The sequence below is a fragment of the Oryctolagus cuniculus genome, chromosome 4, assembly GCF_964237555.1.
Source record: "Oryctolagus cuniculus chromosome 4, mOryCun1.1, whole genome shotgun sequence".
NCBI classification, from domain to species: Eukaryota; Metazoa; Chordata; class Mammalia; order Lagomorpha; family Leporidae; genus Oryctolagus; species Oryctolagus cuniculus.
In genome coordinates, this window is record NC_091435.1 from 148,382,293 (window position 1) to 148,408,551 (window position 26,259).

Consider the following 26,259-nt stretch of genomic DNA (forward strand, 5'->3'; position numbering starts at 1 on the left):
TGTGGCCAACACTGTGGTGCATTAGGTTAGGCCACTGCCTGCAACACCAGCATCCCCTATAGGTGCTGGCTTGTGTCCCAGCTGCTCCACATCCTATCCAGCTACCTGCTAAAGGCCTGGTAAAAGCAGTGAAAGATGGCCCAACTGCTTGGGCCCCTGCCACCTATGTGGGAGACCTGAAAGGAGTTCCTGGCTGGCCCAACACTGATCATTGTGTCCATCAGAATGAACCAGCAGATGGCAGATCAATCTCTCTATAACTCTTTCAAATAAATAAATCAATCCTTAAAAAAGAGAAAAAAATAAAGCATCTGCATGACCAGGTATTGCTATGCATTTCTAGTTTAACAGAGATCCTGTAGTATAGAAATTCTAAAAGACCCTTTTGGCTCCAACACAAAGCTGAAGTTTATGAATGTATTCTCTTAAGATTGCAGGCTGACTCAGGAGCCAAAGAATCCTCCTTGCTCCATGGACATTACTAATGATCTTGTCATAGGAAATGTGGAAAACACTTTTTATAAAATCCAAACCACAATCATTCTTTCTCCTTTTTGCTCATGATGAGCTATCTGGCTTTAGGACAAACTCCCCAAATGCCTTACTTGCTACCTTTAATTTAGTTTGGACCATAATAATGGCCACTCTGCCCCTAAGGTGTTAAGTGAAACTCCATGATCAGAAATGAAGCCATGAGGTAGGGGCCTGCTAAAGTTCTCCATGCAGGAGTGAGGTCTACGCTGCTGAGTGCTGTGGGGGTGAGGGAGAACCACATGTTCAGGAACAGGTCCTCTTAAAACTTTGGGGGTGGGGTGGGCAGGTAAGTAGGAGCAGTGAATCCCATTAGGATGACATGGGGCTGACACCAGTGGTTGGGCCATGGGGTTACCTGGCTTCCAGCCATGGTGGCAGAGGATAGAGCCTAGGATGGTGGCCAGGGTGTAGATTGCACCATAGATAAGGTTGCACCATCTTACTAATATTCTCCCCTTCTGTTTTTATATAAAGCAAGAGTTGTATGGGATTTATTAGCCCCAAAAGTCCAGCAGGGGTAGAGGGATGATGATCTGTCTTTAGAGCTACTTGCTGCTAACATGGGGTAATGTCTCAAATCACTGTCCCCTGGGTGGAGAACCGGGTATATGGTAGACCACTCGGTAGACCACATGGTTAGTGAAGGCCTTGGCTCATTCCATTATCACCTTCTATAAACACTTAAACAGACACAGTAGTATAAAAGACAGGGTGAGAATAACAACCAATAATCCTAAGAATAGCACTAACCAAGTAATGAGAAGATTTCATAGAGGAGAGGAAATGGGGGCGGGGGTTTCTGGACCCTCGTGAAGACTGTTTGATGGATGTGGTTTAACGCCTATCCCAACCAAGACTGGGAGAAAGAACAGCTTTGTTTCTTGTGGGTAGAGGAGTTTGTGGAGAAAACCTGAACAATCGTAAAACATTTAGTGGGGGAGAGGACCATCAATACACAGTCAGGAGTAGAGCCACTGAAATTAGAGTAAAGGCTATGATTACAAAGGAATGAGGCTCTGAGTGGGCTAGACATGGTCTAGAACAAAGGAGAGTCATTACTGGAGGACCTAAGAAAGCTACTGTCTAAAATATGAATAAGCTTCCAATTGAGAAGCAAATAGAACCTGACAGAAGGGGCCTGATAATAATCAGGTGGGCTTAAGGCCTTGCCAATTATGAGGCTCAGACCTCTCTTCACATGGGGTACATCAAAACGGAGGTGTGAACCTCCTTGGTAAGGCACCCTGTTGACTTCCATTACCTAGCTGGCGTGGAAGGAGAGCTGGCCTGGAAAAGGCAGGTGGCATCTTTTACTTTTTAACCTTTGTTTTGCCTGGCAAAGTTTGAGAAAACAACAAAAAACCTGAAAGAAAAGCTGCAGCTGCTCAAAGATGTAACATGCTGCCAGATGTGGAGCACAGATTCCAAGGGACTTAAGGTGTTTCTTTCCTTAAACTGACTTCTCCTATGGAGTTGAAGGAACGCTGCACTAGAACAACTGCAAGTGAAAGAAAACATGCCTGCGATCCTGGGCTATTCAAGGAGTCCTTAGTGATGCAGGGGAGGGGAAGGATGCACCTGTGCCCAGGTCCTTGTCCTCGGGAGCTGAGTCATCAGGTTGACAACTCTCTTAACCTAATAACCCCTACTCTCCATACTTCACAGGGTATGGTTTTTGTCAACTACACGACCTTGAAGAAAAACAAAAATTGGTTCTTTCAAAGAAAAAGAAACTATAAGACCCCATTTCCACTGAAGTGTGAGGACAGTGTGCAGGAGGAGTCAGAAACAACTTCAAGCAAAGCAGGAAAAGATAATAGGTACAATTCCTTCTCATTTGAGAACTCCAGTCTCAGCCCCAAATGGCAGAGAAAGTGGCTCTGCTGAAAATATTTCCAAGTTAGGGAAGACTGGCCTGGAGCAGGCATTTGTTATTTTTGGAAACCAGCCCACAGCACACTGATACAGCCCACAGCTTTATTACTCAATTGCTGAAGGTTACTGTTTCCTGCACTATGTGAATTTAGACCAATATTTATTTTTAAACCACGAAGAAACTTAGTTCATTCATCAAGTATGTGGTGAGTACCTATTACGTCCCAGGTATGAGGCTAAGTTCTGGAGATCTTAAGATGAACAAGAGAGGCATGATCCCTGTACTCACTGACTGTGGGGAGATGGTCGACGAAACCAAACATTCTAGAAGGAGTGTATCAGCGACTCATGCAAGGCTCTCAGATTGAAAAACAAGGAAAACACTCCAGGCAGAACAAGCTAATGTGAAGCTCTGAGGGGAGAAGGATGGGCAAGACCTAGAAACTGAAAAGCTAACTTTCAGAATGATAATATTATGAGCAGAGAGAAATACTACAGGAAGAAGAGACAGTTAAGAGTCTATCGCATTGACCTAAGACAGACATGAGAGAGGCTTGAGTGACAGTTGATACAGTGGACACAGATCTGAAAGACACTGAAGATGTAACAGAATAGCATCAATGGCTAGACAGTTGTCCCAGCAACTTGACGACTCTCTCAAATATACACACATACTTAGTGGAAAGACCATCACATGCTATTTATCATACACTTGGTTTTTCACAGTGTTCCGGTCTATTTTTTTTAACTTTTTTTCATGATATAAATTTCTAAAGTACAGCTTATGGATTACAATGGCTTCCCCCCCATAACATCCCTCCCACCCGCAACCCTTCCCTTTCCCACTCCCTCTCCCCTTCCATTCACATCAAGATTCATTTTCGATTCTCTTTATCTACAGAAGATCAGTTTAGCATACATTAAGTAAAGATTTCAACAGTTTGCTCCCACACAGAAACATAAAGTGAAAAATACTGTTTGAGTACTCGTTATAGCATTAAATCACAATGTACAGCACACTAAGGACAAAGATCCTACATGAGGAGTAAGTGCACAGTGACTCCTGTTGTTGACTTAACAAATTGACACTCTTGTTTATGGCATCAGTAATCACCCGAGGCTCTTGACATGAGCTGCCAAGGCTACGGAAGCCCCCTGAGTTCACCAACTCTGATCATATTTAGACAAGGCCATGGTCAAAGTGGAAGTTCTCGCCTCCCATCAGAGAAAGGTACCTCCTTCTTTGATGACCTGTTCTTTCCACTGGGATCTCACTCGCGGAGATCTTTCATTTAGTTTTTTTTTTTTTTTTTGCGAGAGTGTCTTGGCTTTCCATGCCTGAAATACTCTCGTGGGCTTTTCAGCCAGATCCGCATGCCTTAAGGGCTAATTCTGAGGCCAGAGTGCTGTTTAGGACATCTGCCATTCTATGGGTCTGCTGTGTATCTCACTTCCCATGTTGGCTCGTTCTCTCCCTTTTTGATTCTATCAGCTAGTATTTGCAGACACTAGTCTTGTTTATGTGATCCCTTTGGTTCTTAGTCGTATCATTACGATCAATTGTGAACAGAAATTGATCACTGGGACTAGTGAGATGGCATTGGTACATGCCACCTTGATAGGATTGAATTGGAATCCCCTGGTATGTTTGAGGTAAGTCAGCTTGAGCATGTCCCGAATTGCACATCTCTTCCCTCTCTTATTCCCACTCATATTTAACAGCGATCACTTTTCAGTTAAGTTTCAGCATTTCAGAATAATTGTGTATTGATTACAGTGTTCAACCAAAAGTATTAAGTAGAACAAAAAACAAAAAAATACTAAGAGGGATAACATATTAAGTTGCTCATCAACAGTCAGGGTGAGGGCTGATCAAGTCACCGTTTCTCATAGTGTTCATTTCACTTTAACAGGTTTCCTTTTTGGTGCTCAGTTAGTTGTCACCGATCAGGGAGAACATATGGTATTTGTCCCTTTGGGATTGGCTTATTTCACTCAGCATAATGTTTTCCAAATTCCTAACAGGGATCACTTTTCAGTTAAAATTTAAATACCTAAGAATAAATTGTGTGTTAATTACAGAGTTCAACCAATGGTACTAAAACAAAAAAATACTAAAATGGATAAAGTATTACATTGTACATCAACCATCAGGACAAGAGCTGATCAAATCACTGTTTCTCATAGTGTCCATTTCACTTCAACAAGTTTCCCCTTTGGTGCTCAGTTAGTTGTCACCGATCAGGGAGAACATACATTTGTCCCTTTGGCACTGGCCTAATTCACTCAGCATGATGTTTTCCAAATTCCTCCATCTTGTTGCAAATGACCGGGTTTCATTGTTTTTGACTGCTGTATAGTATTTGATAGAGTACATGTCCCATAATTTCTTTATCCAGTCTACTGTTGATAGGCATATGGGTTGGTTCCAGGTCTTAGCTATTGTGAATTGAGCTGCAATAAACATTAAAGTGCAGACAGCTTTTTTGTTTGCCAATTTCATTTCCTTTGGGTAAATTCCAAGGAGTGGGATGGCTGGGTTGAATGGTAGGGTTATATTCAGGATTCTGAGGAATCTCCAGACTGACTTCCATAGTGGCTTAACCAATTTGCATTCCCACCAACATGGGTTAGTGTCCCTTTTTCCCCACATTCTCTCCAGCATCTATTGTTGGTAGATTTCTGAATGTGAGCCATTCTAACTGGGGTGAGGTGAAACTTCAATGTGGTTTTGATTTGCATTTCCCTGATTGCTAGTGATCTTGAACATTTTTTCATGTGTCTGTTGGCCATTTGGATTTCCTCTTTTGAAAAATGTCTATTGAGGTCCTTGGCCCAATCTCTTAAGTGGGTTGTTTGTTTTGATGTTGTGGAGTTTCTTGATTTCTTTGTAGATTCTGGTTATCAACCCTTTATCAGTTGCATAGTTTGCAAATATATTTTCCCATTCTATTGGATGCCTCTTCACTTTCCTGCCTGTTTGTTTTGCAGTACAGAAACTTCTCAATTTGATGCAATCCCAAATGTTAATTTTGGCTTTGACTGCCTGTGCTTCTGGAGTGTTTTCCAAAAAGTCATTGCCGGTACCTATATCTTGCAGGGTTTTTCCAATGCTCTTTAATAATTTGATGGTGTCAGGTTGCAGATTTAAGTCTTTAATCCACGTTGAGTGGATTTTTGTGTAAGGTGAAAGGTAGGGGTCTTACTTCATGATTTTGCATGTGGAAATCCAATTTACCCAGCACCATTTATTGAATAGACTGTCCTTACTCCAGGGATTGGTTTTGGATCCTTGATCACATATGAGATGGCTGTAGATGTTTGGATTGATTTCTGGTGTTTCTATTCTGTTCCATTGGTCTATCCATCTGTTTCTGTACCAGTGCCATGCTCTTTTGATTACAACTGCCCCGTAGTATGTCCTGAAATCTGGTATTGTGATGCCTCCGGCTTTGTTTTTGTTGTACAAGATTGCTTTAGCTATTCGAGGTCTCCTGTGTCTCCATATGAATTTCAGCATCATTTTTTCCAGATCTGAGAAGAACGTCTTTGGTATCTTGATTGGTATTGCATTGAATCTATAAATTGCTTTTGGGAGAATGGACATTTTGATGATATTGATTCTTCCAATCCATGAGCATGGAAGATTTTTCCATTTCTTGGTATCCTCTTCTATTTCTTTCTTTAAAGTTTTCTAATTTTCATCATAGAGATCCTTAACGTCCTTGGTTAAATTTATTCCAAGGTATTTGTTTTTGTAGCTATTGTGAATGCCATTGATTTTAGAAGTTCTTCCTCAGCCATGGCATTGCCTATGTATACAAAGACTGTTGATTTTTGTGCATTGATTTCATACCCTGCTACTTTGCCAAAATCTTCTGAGTTCCAATAATCTCTTAGTAGAGTTCTTTGGGTCCCCTAAATAAAGAATCATATCATCTGCAAAGAGGGATAGTTTGAGTTCTTCCTTCCCAATTTGTATCCCTTTAATTTCTTTTTCTTGCCTAATAGCTCTGGCTAGAACTTCCAGAACTATATTGAATAGCAGTGGTGAGAGTGGGCATCCCTGTCTGGTACCAGATCTCAGTGGAAATGCTTCCAACTTCTCCCCATTCAATAAGATGTTGACCGTGGGTTTTTCATAGATTGCTTTGATTGATTGAGGAATGACCCTTCCATGCCCAGTTTGCTTAGAGCTTTCATCATGAAAAGGTATTGTATTTTATCAAATGCTTTCTCGGTGTCTATTGAGATAATCATATGGTTTTTCTTCTGCAGTCTGTTAATGTGGTGTATCACATTGATTGTTTTGCGCACATTGAACCATCCCTGCATACCAGGGATAAATCCCACTTGGTCTGGGTGGATGATCTTTCTGATGTGTTGTTGCATTCTATTGGCGAGAATTTTATTGAGGATTTTTGCATCTATGTTCATCGGGGATATTGGTCTGTAATTCTCTTTCAATGCTGCATCTTTTTCCGGCTTAGGAATTAAGGTGATGCTGGCTTCATAGAAAGAATTTGGGAGGACTCCCTCTTTTTCGATTGTTCTGAATAGATTGAGAAAAATTGGAGTCAGTGCTTCTTTAAATGTCTGGTAGAATTCAGCAGTGAATCCGTCTGGTCCTGGGCTTTTCTTTGTTGGGAGAGCCTTTATTACTTATTCAATTTCTGTCTCAGTTATAGGTCGGTTTTGGTTTTCTGTGTCTTCATGGTTCAATTTAGGTAGGTTGCATGTGTCCAGGAATCTATCCATTTCTGATAGGTTTCCTTTTTGCTGGCATACAAGTCCTTGTAGTAATTTCTGATGATTCTTTTTATTTCTGTGGTGTCTGTTCTTACGTTTCCTTTTTCATCTCTGATTTCATTGATTTAGGTCTTTTCTCTTCTTTTTTTAGTTAGTTGGGCCAATGGGGTGTCAATTTTGTTTATTTTTTCAAAAAACCAGCTCCTCGTTTGGCTGATTTTTTGTAATTTTTTTTTGGATTCAATCCTGTTGATTTCTTCTCTGATTTTAATTATTTCTCTTCTCCTACTAGATTTGCGTCTGGTTTGCTGTAGATTTTCTAGATCCTTGAGATGAGTTGAAAGCTCATCTATTTGGTGCCTTTCCAATTTCTTGATGTAGGCACCTATTGATATAAACTTTCCTCTTAACACTGCTTTTGCTGCATCCCATAAGTTTTGGTATGTTGTGCTGTTATCCTCATTTACTTCCAGAAAGTTTTTGATTTCTCTTTTGATTTCTTCTATGACCCATTGTTCATTCAGGAGCATGTTGTTCAATCTCCATGTGTTTGCGTATGCTCTAGGGATTCCTGAGTTGCTAATTTCCAATTTCATTCCTTTATGGTCTGAGAAGCTGCATGGTATGATCCTAATTCTTTTGAATTTGCTGAGACTTGCTTTATGGCCTAGTATGTGGTCAATCCTAGAGAAGGTGCCATGTACTGCTGAGAAGAATGTAAAATTTAGCTGTAGGATTGAAAGTTCTGTATATATCTGTTAGATCCATTTGGGCTATAGTGTCATTGAAATCTACTGTATCCTTGTTGATCTTCTGTCCTGTTGATCTATTTCTGAGAATGGAGTATTGAAGTCCCCCAGTACTATTGTATTGGGGTCTAAGTCTCCCTTTAAGTCCCTTAACAAATCTTTTAAATAGACTGGTGCCCTGTAATTAGGTACATATACATTGATAATTGTTATATCTTCCTGTTGAATTGACCCCTTAATCATTATATAGTCCTCTCTTTGTCTCTCTTAACAGTTTTTGTGGTAAAGTTTATGTTGTCCGATATTAAGAGGGCTACGCCCGCTCTTTTTTCATTTCTGTTGGCATGGTATATCTTTTTCCAGCCTTTCACTTTCAGTCTGTATGCATCTTTGTTGGAAAGATGTGCTTCTTGTAGGCAGCAAATAGATGGGTTTTGTTCCTTAAGCCAATCAGCCAATCGGTGTTCCGCTCTATTAACCATTTGCTGGCAGGGCCTGTATCACACCACAGTTACAACCAAGATAAGAATTCAGCCATCTTTCATCTTCTCCCCCACCAAGCTCACACAAATATTTCCTCTTTTCAATTTCCCAATACAAATCATGTTGGCATTATAAAGATTTAAGTACCAGTTAGAATGTTATCATATCACATGTACTGATTATTTTGACACTCAACTCTTCTAAAACTTTCTCCAGGTCCCTTCCTCTCAAAATAGTCAAACACAGAAGCTGCCTATCAATCTCACCTTCTTCAAGTTTGCTCTTGCCTATATAGGCTGTAATGTCAGCTATGAGCTATTAAGATTTTCTTTTACATTTGGAGAATCACTTTCTTGGTTCCAGGAACTTTATATCAGTCTCTATGTGGGTGGCAGGGCCTCAAATACTTGGGCCATCTTCTGTTGCTCTTCTAGATGCATCAGCAGAAAGCTAGCCTGGAGGCAGTGAACCTGGGAATCAAATCTGCACTTCGGTATGGGGTTCCTGGGATACACATCAGCAGCTTGACCCACCGCATCACAAGAACTCCTGACTTTTGTTCCTAAGAAATGTTCTTACTTTTGCCTGCCACGCCCCGGAGCTTACAGGACTTATTTCCATATTGTAAAATTTAATAATGATGGACACTTGTAAGGGCTTACTATCAACCCCTGGGCTGGGTACTCTTTTCTGGGTGTTTGAATTTGTTATTTTGTCCTCTGCCTCTTTCGTGCATGGCAGGGAAATCTTCCACATGCTGTTCATTCCCTATTAAATGCCTGCACAATAGGGCTGCAGGATGGAGCCACACTGAAGCCAGGACTCTGGAACACCCATCTGGATCTCCCACATGATCCTAAATTCTGTGGGTAACAGGTTTCCTGGGACTGGGGCTTTTGACTTTTTTTTTTTGACATTTATTCTGTTTTTTCAATGTTGTCTTTTTATTGCATTTACAGGATTTCCTCAACTTTCTCTTTCAGCATCTTCAGTTCTACAATTTTCATTACTTCTTAAAATTGTTAAGATTGGATAAATTTTCAAATTGGTATACTGTTGTTTTGTGGATCCAATGTTTCTCTCTTAATGACCCCATCCCCACCTCTCCTTTTCTGTGTAACTCTTTCAAATAAATAAATAAATCTTTAAAAAAAAAAAAAGGTATTAATGACTCTTTTTCCCCCAATGTTTTCTTCTTCCCTCACTATCTTTTTCACACCACCTTTTTAAAATTTTCCTGCTTTGGCTCCTTCATGATTTTACTCCCTTGCCTGGAGGAATACACGTCAGTATTCAAAACTACTTCACGAAAGTCCCTATCACAGGAAGGATGCATCACCATCATCCAGCTCTATATTAAGTGATAAATCTGCCTGCTCCAACCTCCAGGGCTGCTTACTCTGAACTTACATTGACAAATTTTAAACAAGACTGTCTTGGGCCAACTCTTTACTGAAATCCAGAACTTGAAATGCTGGGAAATCTGATGGATATAAACAAAGGGCTGTTCGAGTCATATGAAATATTTAGAGACTAGGGTTTGGACTTACGTTCTAACTGGAGCAAATTTACTGAACTATGCATAATCAAATTTTTGTACAATTACTTCCATATGGTGTTCCTTTTGAAGATAAGTGGCTCATCCTTTCAGTGACTCAAGCATATCTTCATAAACTTTTCCCTGAAGAGACTGAGGGCATGAAGTTCTTTTTTGTTCACAGATTGCACAGGGGACACAGGCAAATGTTCTTCGCAGACATTAGATCTTACAGAGACTTCCATTGGACAATTAATTCTTTACACACAATAACCACATAACTTTGTTATTTCAACCACCCACCTTTGCAGTGTTTATGTGTGTGTATATATATACATATATACATATATTACACACATATATACACACATATATACAAACACATACATATATAGATATGCGTGTATATGTGTATGTATATGACAGAGATTTTCTATTAATAGCTCTGGGGCCTTTCTTTCTCTAACATGATTATTTCCTTAAATTGGGGATTTGTAAAAATGACAGAAATGTACATTATCTCCTTTTGTAAGCCTGATGGCAAAACAAAGGTTTTAAACTGGCCACCCAGTTCCTTGTATTCATGGAATATAGGCCCTGGAGCCCAAGTAGCCTGTTCCACCCTTTACTCGCTGAATTTGGAAGTTAATGGGCAGTCGTAATACATACAGAAGTCTTTTGCTTTAAATGCTAAATAACACATTAAACAGTCTATGCAGTCAAAACTAGAAATAGGAAGCACAGGTTAACAGCATAGATTTCTTGGATATTTCTATTACAATAGAGGTAGTGGATTCTGTGTAATAAACTCAGTTATGAGTATATATAGGACACAGCATTTCTGACAAGTGAGATACCTTGTTTTTTTAAAGATTTATTCATTTATTTGAGAGGCAGACTTAACAGACAAAAACAGGGAGAGACAGAGCGGTCTTCCAACTGCTGGTTCACTCCCCAAATGGCAGCAACAGCCAGAGCTGTGATGATCCGAAGCCAGGAGCCAGGAGCTTTCTCCAGGTCTTTCATTTGGGCCATCTTCCAGTGCTTTCTGGGTCAGAAGTTCAGCAGCCAGGATTCCAACTGGTGCCCATATGCGATGTCAGTACTGCAAGCAGACACTTAACCTACTACATTCTGTGCCAGCCCCAGCTTTGGGTTTTTTAACTGAGGTGGGATTAAACTTTCAAAGTATTGTAAAATATGAACTTCTATGCATTTTTGCATTTAGGGTTTATATATCTTTTATCAAGTTATTTTAAACTGAAAAATAGTAATACATTTCATCAGATCAAAGTAAGATTTCCTGACCAGACCAACAGAGGCATTTTATAGAAGAAATTGATTCCCAAACTCAGAAACCTAAGAACTGGAGATGCTGCCTGACTCAGCCCAAGCTTCTCCATTTCCATACTGCCTTGCTAATCCCATCACTGATGTTCTGATCCACTGGCCTCTTTCTAGGCATCAGGCTGGACACTTTGGATACTTACATTCCAACCAAGTTAGAATACTCCCTGGATTTACTTTCCTGTTACCTGGTGCCTGGTGCCTCACTTCCATGTCTCAGGACTAAGACCAACTGCTTCATGCTTAAGTCCAGAAGAAGCCTCCACCCCAAAAAATGAAAATTCCTTTTTCCTAGTCACATCCACTTACTTGAAGTCAGATCACTGACTTCAGTGCCATGTAAAAGTAGTTTTCGTTCTTAACTCTGTTACTTACCAGCTGTGTAACTTCTGGTAAAGTTCCTTGTCTGAGCCCCATGTTCTTTATCTGGACGACTGTAATTACACCAGAACCAAGCCTACAGCTTTGCTCCAAGGATTAAATAAAGTTATATAATACTTAGCACACAGTAAATACCCAATAAAGACTGGTTACTATTGGCATTTAAACATCAATGACAGTACATTAATTTAAGTGGGCCTTTAAATATTTATAAAGATTCACAGTATGTATATTCTCTTAGCTTTTCATTACAACAACAAAAGACTTGAGGCAGCCAACTTCATAACAGAAAATGTTTATTTCACTCACTCTAAAGAGTCAATCCAAGATTGGGCAGCCCCACTGGCCTGGCCTCTGGGCATGGTGTTCTTGTTGGCAGAGTCCTGAGGGGACGCAGAGTATCACATAGCCAGAAACAGGGCGAGTGTGTGTCTGTCTCTTTGATCTCTTATAAAGCCACTAAGGTTTGATCATGGGGCTCCACCCCAATGACCCAATCCAATCTATTTGCTTCTCAAAGGCCCCACTCCCAAAAATAAAGGGATTAGGTTCCCACCTTCTTAGTACCATTAATATTAGACTTTGGAGGACAAATATTAAACTATAGCAGTATATATAAAAGAAAAATATTACTGTGCTGGTTTCTACTTTCTTAAATATCTATTTCCAATGCACCTGTTATAATCTTTCAGTGAACATATTTTTATGACAAAGTATATTTTCGAAACTAAAAGTCTACTTATATATTAAAATATTTATATGAGTATATTAGAGTACTTCAAAAATTTTATGGAAAATGGGATGAAAAGATAAGTTTGGAGTGGGTATTTGTTCTAGCAGTTAAGATACTGGTTGGTTGGGTGGCACCGTGGCTCAATAAGCTAATCCTCTGCCTGCAGCACTGGCACCCCAGATTCTAGTCCCTGTTGGGGCGCCGGTTCTGTCCCGGTTGCTCCTCTTCCAGTCCAGCTCTCTGCTGTGGCCCGGGAAGGCAGTGGAGGATGGCCCAAGTGCTTGGGCCCTGCACCCGCATGGGAGACCGGGAGGAAGCACCTGGCTCCTGGCTTCGGATCAGCACAGTGCCAGCCATGGCGGCCATTTGGGGGGTGAACCAACGGAAGGAAGACCTTTCTGTCTTTCTCTCTAACTCTGCCTGTCAAAAAAAAAAAAAAAAAAAAAAAAAAAAGATGTTCGGTGCAAAAACTATTTTGGAATAAATTGTATTTGCATGATTCATATTTTCTATGAACTTTGTAAAGATCCCAGATGCATGGATTTCAAAATTTCTGCACTAAAACAAAATAAACTTATCATTTAATTCTATTTTCCATGAACTTTTTGAAGTATCCTCATATTACTCCATAATTTTTGAGATACCATACAAAGTTTTGAGTTAGTGTCTACACAATAGGACAAAGTTTCCATTTAAACTGTTCTTACATATCAACTGTGGAATAGATTTGATTCTTGCTTTGACAGGCAACTTCTTGGTCTGGGTATTTCCCTATTATTTAAGGAGTGTTTGTGTATTTTCCACATTTATATATTTTGGCCACATCAGAAGATATATGTGCTAAGATCTAAAATTTGAGATAGCCTCTTGTGCTTTAATTCTCTCCTCTTAAAAATATCAGAACTAACATCACATATATAAAGTACATATTAATAGCCTGACAAATCTTGAATACTGTATGGGAAATAAATGAGGTGTTATTTCTGAAAACTTACATGTGCTTAAAATATTATTAAACAGAGTTAGGAATGAGCAGATACATAAACAAAGCTGTCTATATGAACAGTTGGGATAGTGAGGTAAAGCTGCATTTACTGTTGCTTCACCTTAGATATAAAGATATATGAGGTCTTCAAAGCAAAATTAAACTAGAACAAATTATCTCATTAACAAAGCAGTCAATTCCCTTTATTTTTAAAATTTTATGTACATATATATGAATGATCTGTATAATGTACATTCAATATAGAAAGCTTTATATATTTGATAATGTATAGAACATTTCACAATTACACTAATCTCTTACTTAACATTTTGACATCCATTTTTAAATTTTTAGATGTTTTTGCACAAGCTCCTTTTCATTTAATTTGGTAAAGCCAGTTATACATACCAGTGTATACTGTGAGCTCTCAGAAGGTTAATGATTGAGGACAGGATACCAGTGAATGGGTATAGGGACAAAACTAACAGTGCTCAATGGGGGAAGGATAGCCACGCAGACTTGATGAAGGAGAGGGAAAGACCCTTTTTCGGGAACAAGTAACTCAGTCCAGTTTCTGCAAACTGCAGTTCAACCCCACAGTCACACTAATTCAAAAAAATATTATAAAAACTAGGAAGAAAGTTTGTATTTTTGATTCACAGTCTTGTAAACAGATAAAAAGGAACAAATGTGCTTACATACATCAAGAAAAAAAATTCTTGTGTACCCACTTAGGTTGATCCACAGAGTGCTTTCTCAATGTGACACAATTAGAATCACTGACTTTTTTCCTAAATAAAAATATATTTATAGAAAAAGGAATAACACTGTCATGAAACCAGGAGAAAGGCAGTAAGAGTTTGCTTCAACATGTCAGCTGGAGGAATGTGGACGGGGCACTGGCCTTTCAGCGTCTATTGTCTTTCATAAACTTTTCAAGTTTGATAGCCAAGGTCTCCTGCCTCATGGTCTACAGGAGGTGGCAGGTTAGACATGACTGATGAGGATGTACCTGCAGTAAGGTAGCCAGCAATGCCAGGTCCTGCAAGAGAGAATGAGAAACACACACTTTCTATGAAGCAGTCGTGTGGAAACACTGGCTTTTACAAAACGTCAGAATGTGGTTAGGTGCTCCATCATGAGAATATGCTACCTTATCCGAATTATTTAAACCTTAATAAGTAGTTAGAATATATTTTCATGGTTTGCTTTTTACTATATGACAAAGCTCAAAATAATTTCAGAATTTATGCTGTACAGTAACATGAATATGGAAATATAGGAAAGCTCAAGCTTTCAAAAGATCCTAGGCACTGAAAGAGCTATGTACAAGCAGATGAAGAAAACACCACACTTGGCCCATCCACAAGTCATCTGTGATGAAATTCTTAACATAAACAACATTCAAGTTCATCTATTTTCATTTGGTGCAAAGATATGCTATTCTAACAAATAACACCAAATGAACAAGGTTGCTATGCCAATGTCTCTAAGAAAAGAAAGGCTCTGGACATCCATCTGTCATAGGTATAAACAAGAATGCTATGGAAACAGGTAGCAATATTTCAATTCTTTGTCTTCCTTGACATTCTCCACAGCATGAAAATGCTGCACACTCTGGCATTTATCAAGATGTGTCCTATGAGCACACTCAAGGCTTTAGCCCTTTAGAGTTTAAACATGCACAGAAACTTGATTATATCTCAGAAGCACTAAAAAAACTGATACAAGCACTTCCAAGAGACTCTATTATAGCACAATACTGCATACTGAGCAATACTTTTAGCTGACATGGAGGGAAACAAGGCAAACAACTAAGGAACATCAAAAGGTTAGGACTAGAAAGGCAGTGGGAGCAGCATGCATTTAGCAAAATATTTCTCTACCTGCTTCAGAGAGCTACACAGAAGTTAGCAAGCTGCCTGGCAGAGCGGATCTAAAGCCCGCTCCTGAGGTGAAGGGGGCTGCTGCCAGTTAGAAGGGAAGGAGAGACACCTGAGGGGAAAAAAGAAATATAAGCAGCAAGGGAGTTGTGAGGAAGTGCAAACAGCAGAGCAGTCTGAAGAAGGCTTAGGTGTAACAGGGACTGATGTAGGACAAAAGGCCACAATGCAACTCATCGTGTTCTTCACCATACAAGCACTTGTCCTGTGTGTGTGGAATGGCTTGTTCGGACAGCATGCACATGGTTATATATGACTTGATCTGTGGGAACTGTAACTGAAGCTGACCAGTACTCTGAGTCCTGTACAAAATACTCATGGAAAGATATCCCCTTTCTAGGGTGCTATAGGGGGCTGCATATATCAAATCCTGTTTTCTGCCAATCAGGACACCAGGCCTTCCACAGACTGCTCGGGGCAAAGACTAGCAGATCAAAGAACCCTCTAATGATGTTTCAGAGCCACAGCACCACAATGTTCATCATTTCCTATCAACCCATCATTTGATGAACTCTAGGTAGCAACACTATTACTACAGAACTACCAAGCAGATCTTGCCAATGATGCAATTCTTAAAGAGTAAAACCTTAAAACACCCAGTACTGATATGGTTCCTGGGCAACTGTGATTGTGGGCTCAGCTTGGTTCACATCAAAACAGTAGGTTACGAGACCAAATCATGGATGCTACGTAGAGAAAGCAGACTAATGTTGCACTTCTCAAACTTAGCGCTGAGGCACTCTGGGGCAATTTCACAGGAGCATTGCTGGTATTTTAAATTTGAAACACGGTAACATGTTGTCTACCACACAGATCAGTACTTTCCAGCTGAATGAATATAAGTACTCTGTTAGTTTGATTATTAGGTATTTCTTTTGGCTGGGGATGGATGAAAAATATACCTAGACACTAAGGGCATCACGCATTGAAAAAAACGCCGGAACCTCTCGGCTATCCGAACTGTGAGATGATGGACTTAGAAGGAAGAAACCAAATTCCAGTCCTCGAATTTGCTTTCCTGGGAAAGGGAAATCAATTCCTGATATTGTGCAAATGAAGTGAGATGCTCGCCCCTTTCAGGTCCTGGTCTCTTTGAGGATGTGTCTGGTTCCCTGGGACCAAATCATACTCCTCATCAATAGGGTGTGGGGCAGAGTATCTGTGTCCTCTAGAGAAAGGTGGGAGACAGCAGGGGCTGTTAGAGCATATGGCAAAAGTGTGCACAGCCATCAGGTACAGAGGAAGGAGAAAAGGTGAAACTCTTAAAGTGAAGCCCACAAAACACAACTGGCTACCATAATGGAGTCTATGTACAAAGAAAATACCTTCTCCAATTCTTAGTTCCTAAAATTCACCTTGGCCTCTGCTCCTTTCCTGCTGTTCTTCCTTTTTCTACTGGTTTTCTGTGTGAGGTAATTCAAGGATTTTTTACCACTGTAGTTATTTTTATAAGCCTTGCACTCACTGGCACCAAGCTGTTTTGGAATGTAATAAATGGCTAAGTAATTGAGGGCTTTCGAATTTTTAACCCCAAATTTTCAGCATGTACTGAATGACATTGGCTCAGTGGTCAAGGAGAAGAAAATCATAAATATATTTTTGGTCACTCTCTTCTTACTTTGAACTAGTAACTGACTTTATCTTATTCTATTTCTTAACTCGCCAAACTCACCTAGTGGTATCAGAGCACCTTATTTCATCTGCAAAGTGATTGTAGGGGCTAGGTACAATCTGTATCTTCTCAGCAATGAGAGCAGTGTGGGGCATATTTTAATTAAATCAAATTTCAATTCAATGCAAAATAGAATATATCCCATGGAGTTCCACCTATTGTAATTCTACCAGAAATAGAAGTATTTGCCCCTTTTAGTAAACTCATGACATACACATTAATGAAAAAGCTCAAACACACAAAAAACTTTTGGCAATGAGCACACATCAATTTAACAGGCAGTAAGTGCAAAAGCTTTAACTCCTAAAACCAATTTAGTCCTTTCAAACAGAAGAGACTAAAACTGATGGAAAAATCTTCTCAACCAACTAACAATTTGACAAAAGAACATGGCAGAGCAATGATATATCTAGAATTCCGACACTTCAAGGAAAAACTCATCTTACAGCCAATCCAGACTGTCTTGTGTGAACATGCCCACTGGCTTCAGAAGGACATGTAACATCAGACCCCTTCTAGACTGGGATTTCTCATCTCCCTTATAGCTGGGTTTTTGTACAGAACTTGCTGCCACTTGAGTAGTCCCAAAGAAGTGAAAAAACTTGCAAATATCAGTCTGTCTTTTCTCTTTGCCAACCACAGCTACTACTTCTCATACTTTACACAGAAATAACCACCCCCGCAACAAGTAAAAGAAAAGGCAGAGAAAACAAGTTTTAGGCTCCCTGTACTTTTTTGTTTTCTATAGTTATTAGGGAATTTGGATGGGCATGAAGACCAAATGAAGTCCAGGTCTCTGAGCATAAACCCCTATTTCTTCTCTATTCTAAGTACAGCACACACCTTTTGGTACATAGCTTGTCAGTAAGTCAAGGAGACCTGTAGTTTATTTCATCAAGTCAAGTCAATGAAAACAAAAGAATTAGAAGAGGCCTTCCTAGAGATAAGTTTATAATCTACATACTATTATTCTTTAGGGCCAACTCTTAATTAAAAGTTTACTGTTAACTAAGAAAATAAGGCAGCTATTTCCAATCATACCATTCTCATAAATGAAGCAATTATTGTATAACAACATGAAAATGTGGCTTATGAACTTTTACAAACAGTTCACGGAAGTTTTTAGTATGCTTCTAAGTGCAGGTTCCTATTTAGAAGCTATAGCTTTATCTCAAATTTGTTTTTTAAGCCTTTTTTTTAAAGCTTAAAGAGGCAAAGAAAGGAAAGAGATGTGGGTTGGGGTGAGAGTGAGAGCTCCCACCATTCACTGGTTCACTCCCTAAGGCTTGGCCAGCCAGGCTAAGCTGAGAAGTCAATCCAGTTGGGTGCCTGCCATTCACGAGGGAGACCCAGAAAGATTTTCCTCCTGCTGGTTCACTTTCCAAATGCCAGTAACAGGGTTGGTACATGCCACAGCCAGAAGCCAGGAACTCCATCTGGATCTCCCATGTGGGTGGCAGAAACCTCACTACTTGAGCCATCATGCCCTCCCAGGGTCTGCGTTAGCAGGAAGCTGGAGTCAGGAGCTAGAACAGGGAACTAAACCCAGAATTCTGATATGGAATCTGGGCATCTTAAAGCCAAGGACTAAATGCTTGCCCCTTTATACCAAATCTGAAATAGACACTGGTACAGAGTAATGACATATTCTAGGTATTTCTCTCCACAATGCATGGAAAAACCTAGGAAACCTAAGACTCTCTGCTCTTCACATATACTCATGCTCACAAATTTAGGGCTTTGCTCCAAATAATACTAGAGGTGGATTAACATTAAAGTAGTCACAGTGAAGGATAAGACAGCAGTGTCACAGTAACATTTAAAATTAAAAGCAGGGGCAGGCATTGGGGCACAATGGTTAAGTCACTGCTTGGGATGTCTGCACCCCATACTGGAATACCTGAGATTGAGTCTCACCTCTATTTATGATCCAGCTTTCTGCTAATATTATTGCACCCCGGGAGGAAGCAGATAATGGCTCAAGCACTGGGCCCCTGTCACCTACATGGGAAACCTGGATAGAGTTCCTGGATCCTGGCTTCAGTGTAATCAGCCTTGGCTGTTGTGGGCATGTGAACAGTTAACCAGTGGATAGATTTCTCTCTCTCTGTATCCTCCTCTCTCTTCTGCTCTGTCTTTCAAGAAATAAATAAGTTTAAAATTAAAGCTTTCAAAGTCCCTACTTTAAATATCCAATCTTCATGACTTCATAAATATCTATACTAGCAATCTGAATTATTAATTAACACTGGTACAATTTTTAACACTGGGTAGCAAATTTTTCACCCTAATTTTCCTACATTATTTCTGGTTTCAGTGTAAGGATGACCTCTTTATATATAGTACTATGTCAAACAGACAGCAAAAACTACTTCATATTCTTAAGGCTAATTTCAATTGCAAACTTTTATACCAAACACTGTATTTCACCTTTAGGAAAAGAATACCATGTCTTGCTGCCTTTTTTTTTTTTTTTAAGAATTACTTATTTTATTTGAAAGGTAGAATTACAGAGGCAAAGGCAGAGAGAGAGAGAGAGACGGACAGACAGAGAGGTCTTCCATTCACTGGTTCACTCCCCAAATGGCTACAATGGCTGGAGATAAGCGGATCCAAAGCCAGGAGCCAGGAGCTTCTTCAGGGTCTCCCATGCAGGTGCAGGGGCCAAAGTACTTGGGCCATCTTCCACCGCTTTCCCAGGCCATAGCAGAGAGCTGGATTGGAAGTGGAGCCGGGATACGAACTGGCACATATATGGGATGCCAGCCCTACAGGCAGCAGCTTTACCATTATACCACAGCACTGGCCCCCGGGTGACTTGCTTCTTAAGCAAAAGCCAGTATGAAAATGACTACTCTAAGGGCCGGTGCTGTGGCGCAGCAGGTTAAAGCCCTGGCCTGAAGTGCCGGCATCCCATATGGACGCCGATTCTACTGCTCTGGTCCAGCTCTTTGCTATGACCTGAGAAAACAGTATAAGATGGCCCAAGTGCTTGGGTGGGCCCTTGCACCCACATCGGAGACCCAGAAGAAGCTCCTGGCTCCTGGCTTCAGGTCGGCTCAGCCCTGGCCATTGTAGTCAACTGGGGAGTGATCCAGTGGATGGAAAACCTCTCTCTCTGTCTCTACCTCTCTCTGTAACTGTCTTTCAAATAAATAAAATAAATCTTAAAAAGAAAAAATACTATAAAATTATCATGCAGTTGGTATGTCAAGTGGACAAATGCTGCGTCAAATGTTTTATCTTTTGATCCTAAGTACTAAAATTTTATTTATGATACCCACATTATTTCTTCCCCATGGGAGAATGAACCTATGTATGTAGCAAAACTACGGACTAATTGATAGAAACTAAGAAGAAAATATTCTACATATGATTTATAGATATATATTTAGAACCTCAATCTGTTATGTTGACAGAGACAAAATGATGCAGTACACAGATGTTTCTGAGCAGGTATTTCTCGATTGTGTTTACATGTTTAAGACAACTCAGACATCCTCTAAATACAACCTGTGACACCAATGATTAACTGCATCAAAACTGAGCAAAGTATTTAGTACACATTCAACCTAATAGTTCACATGCTGCCAAAGGCTAGGAACAGAGGTCTACCACATTCTCCCAGCACCTTCAAGAAATGTTGGTTTATAATCTATTCAGACTGAAGCTCCAACTGGCTTTTACCAGGTATCTCAGGACAACCGGTTAGGCATGGCTTACCAGTGAGGTATCCTGCTGTTTGTGACTCAGAAATGAACAAATCATGTTTTTGATCTTTGAAGGCACTCCAGACTGAAGAACGAGACAGGATTTCATTCACCTATGGAAGTAAAGCAAGTCCTGTAAGTATAAATTAAGGATTGGATATTGGAAAACTGAATTAGAGAACAGCTGACATCCAAAACACTAAGAAAAGCCAGTGAGGAAAGACCTGAAGACAGAGCAAGAATGAGCATCATCAAATACTATATTCTAGGCAATATGCCAGGAACGTCTCATTGAACCAGATCCAAGGAAATTCTCAAGTCAGTTAGCCCTCTAAAGCTGGACTCTATCTTTAAACCTACAATTTATGGATCTGTAGGTATTTTAAGCAGGAAGATTCCCAAAGAGTTTTCCTGTGACAGCAACAGATGGCTGATGATGCTGACAGGGCAAATGACCTATTCCTGAGGAAGGAGTTTAGGAAAAAGATGCTGTAAAACTTGGAGTCACAGCTTAAAGCAGTCTTTCACATTATATAGGTTGAAGAGGGTTTGTGAACACCATGCACACTTGAGAAAACAGGTTACTAGAGAAAGTATCAGAATAGTACATGTAGATACATATATGAATAATTAATATGCATGTGGATGCATACTGGACAAAGGTGAATGACATGGTTCTTTCTCTAGAACACAGATAGAAATACCTACTTAATAGAATAAGTTGTGCCTATCAGTGTTCACATCAAATATTCATTGAGCACCTCTTATGTGTGAGGCACAGTGGACACACGGTTTAAACAGTTTATATCTCTGAAGTCAGATTGACAGTTCAGTCTAGTGGGGGAAATAATTTCAGATAATTCAGTGGCAATCATTAAAGGAGAGATGTTCATGAGGACTATATGAGTACAAAGGAATGCACACCTGTCCAAACCTTAGAAAGAAACAACAGTGAAAGCTATTAATTGTGAAGAGGGTAGGGGAATTTCTGTTTTGGAAACTATTCTCTTTCCTCCCTTCCTTGGGAATGGAAATAAGTGTCAGAGTTATTTTATTATTTTTACCACCAGGAATCTCGAGGCAGGTAAAGGGATGGACACTAGTCTACAATGGTAGGCTGGATTGACTCTGTTAGGTGTTCAACACTCACAAGAAAAACTTGAAAAATATTTTTAGAAACACACCAATGACTGCAGCAATACAGTCTCCTCTTTAGTATCAGTGTAAAACATTTAAATGATGACATTGATAGAATGAACAATGGCAGTGAAAATATTTCTTTAACTCAAACAAATACACATAGTGGATTCACTAAAGGTTAGCTTAGCTGCAGTCAATTTAGACCTACAAAAGAACATTAGTAGGTGGAAACAACCCAATGTACATCAATAGGGGGAAGGATAAACAAACTGTGATGTGTGTGTATAATATACATAACATATAATGTATATGTCATATATGTGATATATGATATATTGTATATCATATATATTATATATACACATATATATTTACACATATTCAACAGAATCTCAGACACAAAAACAAATGAAGAACTGATACATACCACAACAAGGATAAACTGAAAACATGCTAAATGACATATGTCAGACAAGTACAATGATTCCATTTACAGGAAATATCCAGAGTAAGTCAGTCCATAGTCAGAAAATGGATTGGTAGTTGTCAGGGGTTGAGAAGAAGAGAAATGAAGAACTGGTTAAATGGTATAAGAATGATCAAAACAGTTTGGAACTAGATAAGGACACTGTTTTGTTTTTTAAGCTTATTTATTTTTATTTAATTGAAGACATACACAGAAAAAGAGAGAATCTACAACTTTTGGTTCACCCTCAAAAGCCCCCAACTACTAGTAAATAGTTACACAGTAATACTGAATGAGGAACTCCTCAGAAGCAGTATTACACCAAAGAGGAAAAGTAAATTACTGCAGGGAGGGAACAGTACTTGGCCTAGTGGTTAAGATGCTGGCTATGATGCCTGCATCCACTTATCAGAATATCTGGGTCCTATACCTGAAACTAGTCCTGACTTCATCTTCATACCAATACAGACCATGAGAGCAGCATATGATGGTGACCTACAAGACCTGGATTGAGTTCCGGACTCTCGGCTTTGGTCTGGCTCAAATCTGGCTGTTGTGGGCACTTGAGGAATGAGTCAGCAGTTAGGAGCTTTATCTTTCTGTCTCTCAAATAAGTAAAACTTAAAAATAAAAATGAACAAGCTAATAGCATATGCATACAGATGAAAACTTTAATGTACATCTGGGGCCAACGCCATGGCACACTAGGTTAATCCTCCACCTATGGCGCCGGCATCCCATATGGGCACTGGGTTCTAGTCCCGGCTGCTCCTCTTCTAGTCCAGCTCTCTGTTGTGGCCTGGGAAGGCAGTGGAGGACGGCCCAAGTGCTTGGGCCCCTGCACCCATGTGGGAGACCAGGAGGAGGCACCTAGCTCCTGGCTTTGGATCGGCATAGTTCCAGCCATTGCGGCCATTTGGGGAGTGAACCAATGGAAGGCAGACCTTTCTCTCTGTCTGTAACTCTGTCAAATAAATAAACAAAATCTTTAAAAAAAAATTTAATGTACATCTTTGTCACAACAACCACAAAAAAAGAAAACCATCACTTTATAAATACCAACAAAAGAGGAAGAGGAAAATTAAAATTACATTCTAGTTTTAAAAATTCATATGCAGGGGTTAATGAATGGGTTATCATTACAACTCAGTAATTCTTAGTAGTTAACTAGCACTAGAAGGCTCCTCCAACAGCAGACAGTCCACTTAACACAGACACAGTATAAAAAAAAAAAAAAAAAAAAAAAAAAACACCTCACAGTGAGGGAAGAAGAATTAACAATGCCAAGCTACAAACACAAAAATCGAGGGAACAAGATCAACGAAGACACTATGGCGCCTCCAAATAAACAAAACAGCTCAACCAAGATTATGAAGATGATGAGATAGAAGAAATGCAAGATACGGATTTCAAAAAATTTATGATAAGAACATTTAGAAGTTTTCAAAAGCAAATCCTTGAACTACAGAAATCCTTATTGGACAGGATTGAAAATCTCTCTCATGAAAATGAAATTTTAAGGAAGAATCAAAATGAAACGCAGAAACTAGTAGAACAGGAAAGTGTGAACAGGAAGAGAACAGGAAGAGAAATCAAAATGAAATGAAGGCATTCGGATCCGGCTGAAAAGCCCATGAGAGTATTTCAGGCATGGAAAGCCAAGACACTCTGGCAAAAAAAAAAAAAAGGGGGGGGGGGACCTAAATGAAAGATCTCTGTGAGTGAGATCCCAGTAGAAAGAACAGGTCTTCAAAGAAGGAGGTACCTTTCTCTGAAGGGAGGAAAGAACTTCCACTTTGACTATGACCTTGTCTAAATAAGATAAGAGTCGGTGAACTCAAAGGCTTCCATAGCCTTGGAAACTCATGACTGCAGCATAGGGAGATTACTGATGCCATAAACAGGAGTGTCAATTTGTAAAATCAACAACAGGAGTCACTGTGCACTTACTCCTCATGTAGGATCTCTGTCCTTAATGTGCTGTACATTGAGATTTAATGCTATAACGAGTACTCAAACAGTATATTTCACTTTGTGTTTCTATGTGGGTGCAAACTGTTGAAATCTTTACTTAATGTATGCTAAACTGATCTTCTGTATATAAAGAAAATTGAAAATGAATCTTGATAAGAATGGGAGAGAGAGCGGGAAAGGGGAGGGTTGCGGGTGGGAGGGAAGTCATTGGGGAGGGGGGGAAGCCAATGTAATCCATAAGCTGTATTTTGGAAATCTATATTCACTAAATAAAAGTTAAAAAAAAAAGAATATACACTAACAGATATATTGTAAAAAAAAGAAGAATATACACTAACAGATATATTGTGAGGACAGAAGTGCAGATGTTAGTATCGGGGCCTAGAAAAGCGAAATGACTTACCAATAAGTTTATGTAGTTTTTAATGAGCGAGCAAAAAAAAAAAAAAAAAAACCAGTAGTTAACTAGCACTAAATGATGAGTCTTCTTTTATGCTAAAGAGTTTCAGTATTTTTCTGTCTGAAATGTACATGTCATATGCAGAAGAATCCTCCTAAGTGATTACTAAGTGTATAGTTTGTATTTTTTATGCAGCAGATATGCCAAACCATTTTTGATCTTTGGATATGCTCCATTACATCCAAGTGAACCATACCTATAAGTGGAACCACAGCACAGGAGCCCTGAAGGTCCATGACCAAAACCTCTGAGAATACCTTGTGATGGTAATCAGTAAGTTAAAGCTGCCTATGTGAAGACTCACCTGTTCTCCATACTGTAGGCTTCGAGTCATTGCCTTGAGAGCTTTAACAATTTGAGCCTTGGTGGCTGCTGGGCTGTCCAGATTTTCAAGGCCAATCCCTTCAAGTAATTTTAAGAGGTATGGGACCAAATCTGCTTTTAGGGCCTAGAAAAAACATTAAGCATCTAAAAACACACTGAGAAAACACCACTTATTCACTGAAGAAATAATTTCCCTTCCAGGACCATAGCTGGAAGAAGAGTAATCAGTCTTCATAGTATTTTTAAAGCTAGATACAACGTGATAATTTCTTTTTTGGTAACTAATGATAATAACATTTAATAATAAATAAAAATAAATAAAATTTTATTCTGTGTCATCAACTGTTTTAAATATTATACATCAATTATTTTACCTTCCCAGCACCACACGATAGTCACTTTAGAGAAGGGTGCAAAAACCTGTTCATATCCAAAGCAGTAGACACTAATGGAATCTGTATCTGGAACCAGTAGAACTGAACTTTTAGCTACTATATGAGGTATCCCTACTCTAATCAATGCTATGCTAACAGGTTGGTAATAATGTCTGAAATTGTTAAACATTCTTTTCATAACTCAAAACGCCAATATATGCAGTCATCATATACATTTCATATCAGCCTAGTAAAAACTAAATAATATACTGGTATCACACAAATTTCGCCATCCATTCTGAAATTCAAAGAACCTCCTTTGTCATGTACAAAGCAACCCTGAGAGGTGTGATTTCATTTTACAGATAAGGACTCTCAGCACTGTAAGGTTAAATATCATGCCTGAGCTCACAGAGCCATCAAGTGGCAGTCCTGGCTCCTGTTCTTTGTTCAACAAACTCCTGGAGCTATGGTAAGTATGAATCTCAGAGAATCCAGTATTTCTTTGAGATGTTCCCCATACCTCTGTTTGCCTAAACGAGAGGCTGAGGGAGGAAAAAAGTGAGATAGGTATTGGGACTGGGAGATTAGGAGGCTTGTGATCAAGCTAAGGATGTCAGAGCTCACTTTGTCATTTGACAAGCTAATGGGAAACCAGGAAAGGGTTTTTAAGATGAAGAGTGACATAATTACATTATTATTTTGAAAATTTTATTCCATATATATCTGGGATACAGATTGATGTGATATACAAAACAATGTGGAATGATTATGTCAAACTAATTAGCATATCCATCACTTCAAATACTTTTTTTTTTTGTGG

The 26,259-nt window shown here is 39.4% G+C and overlaps 1 protein-coding gene across 7 annotated transcripts in view; it reads right to left on the minus strand.

The window, feature by feature from the left end:
* Nucleotides 1-10,788: 10,788 nt before the first annotated feature.
* The window catches only part of DNAJC13 (DnaJ heat shock protein family (Hsp40) member C13), a 161,464-nt gene continuing 145,993 nt past the window's right edge, over nucleotides 10,789-26,259 (minus strand). For all 7 annotated transcript variants that reach the window (XM_008249240.4, XM_051818458.2, XM_008249244.4 and 4 more), the window contains 3 exons: nucleotides 25,043-25,186; nucleotides 20,712-20,811; nucleotides 10,789-14,415 (listed from right to left, as the gene is read on the minus strand). In XM_008249240.4, coding sequence (XP_008247462.3) covers nucleotides 14,309-14,415; nucleotides 20,712-20,811; nucleotides 25,043-25,186 — 351 coding nt within the window. In that variant the 3' untranslated portion in view covers nucleotides 10,789-14,308. The remainder of the gene's footprint in view (nucleotides 14,416-20,711; nucleotides 20,812-25,042; nucleotides 25,187-26,259) is intronic.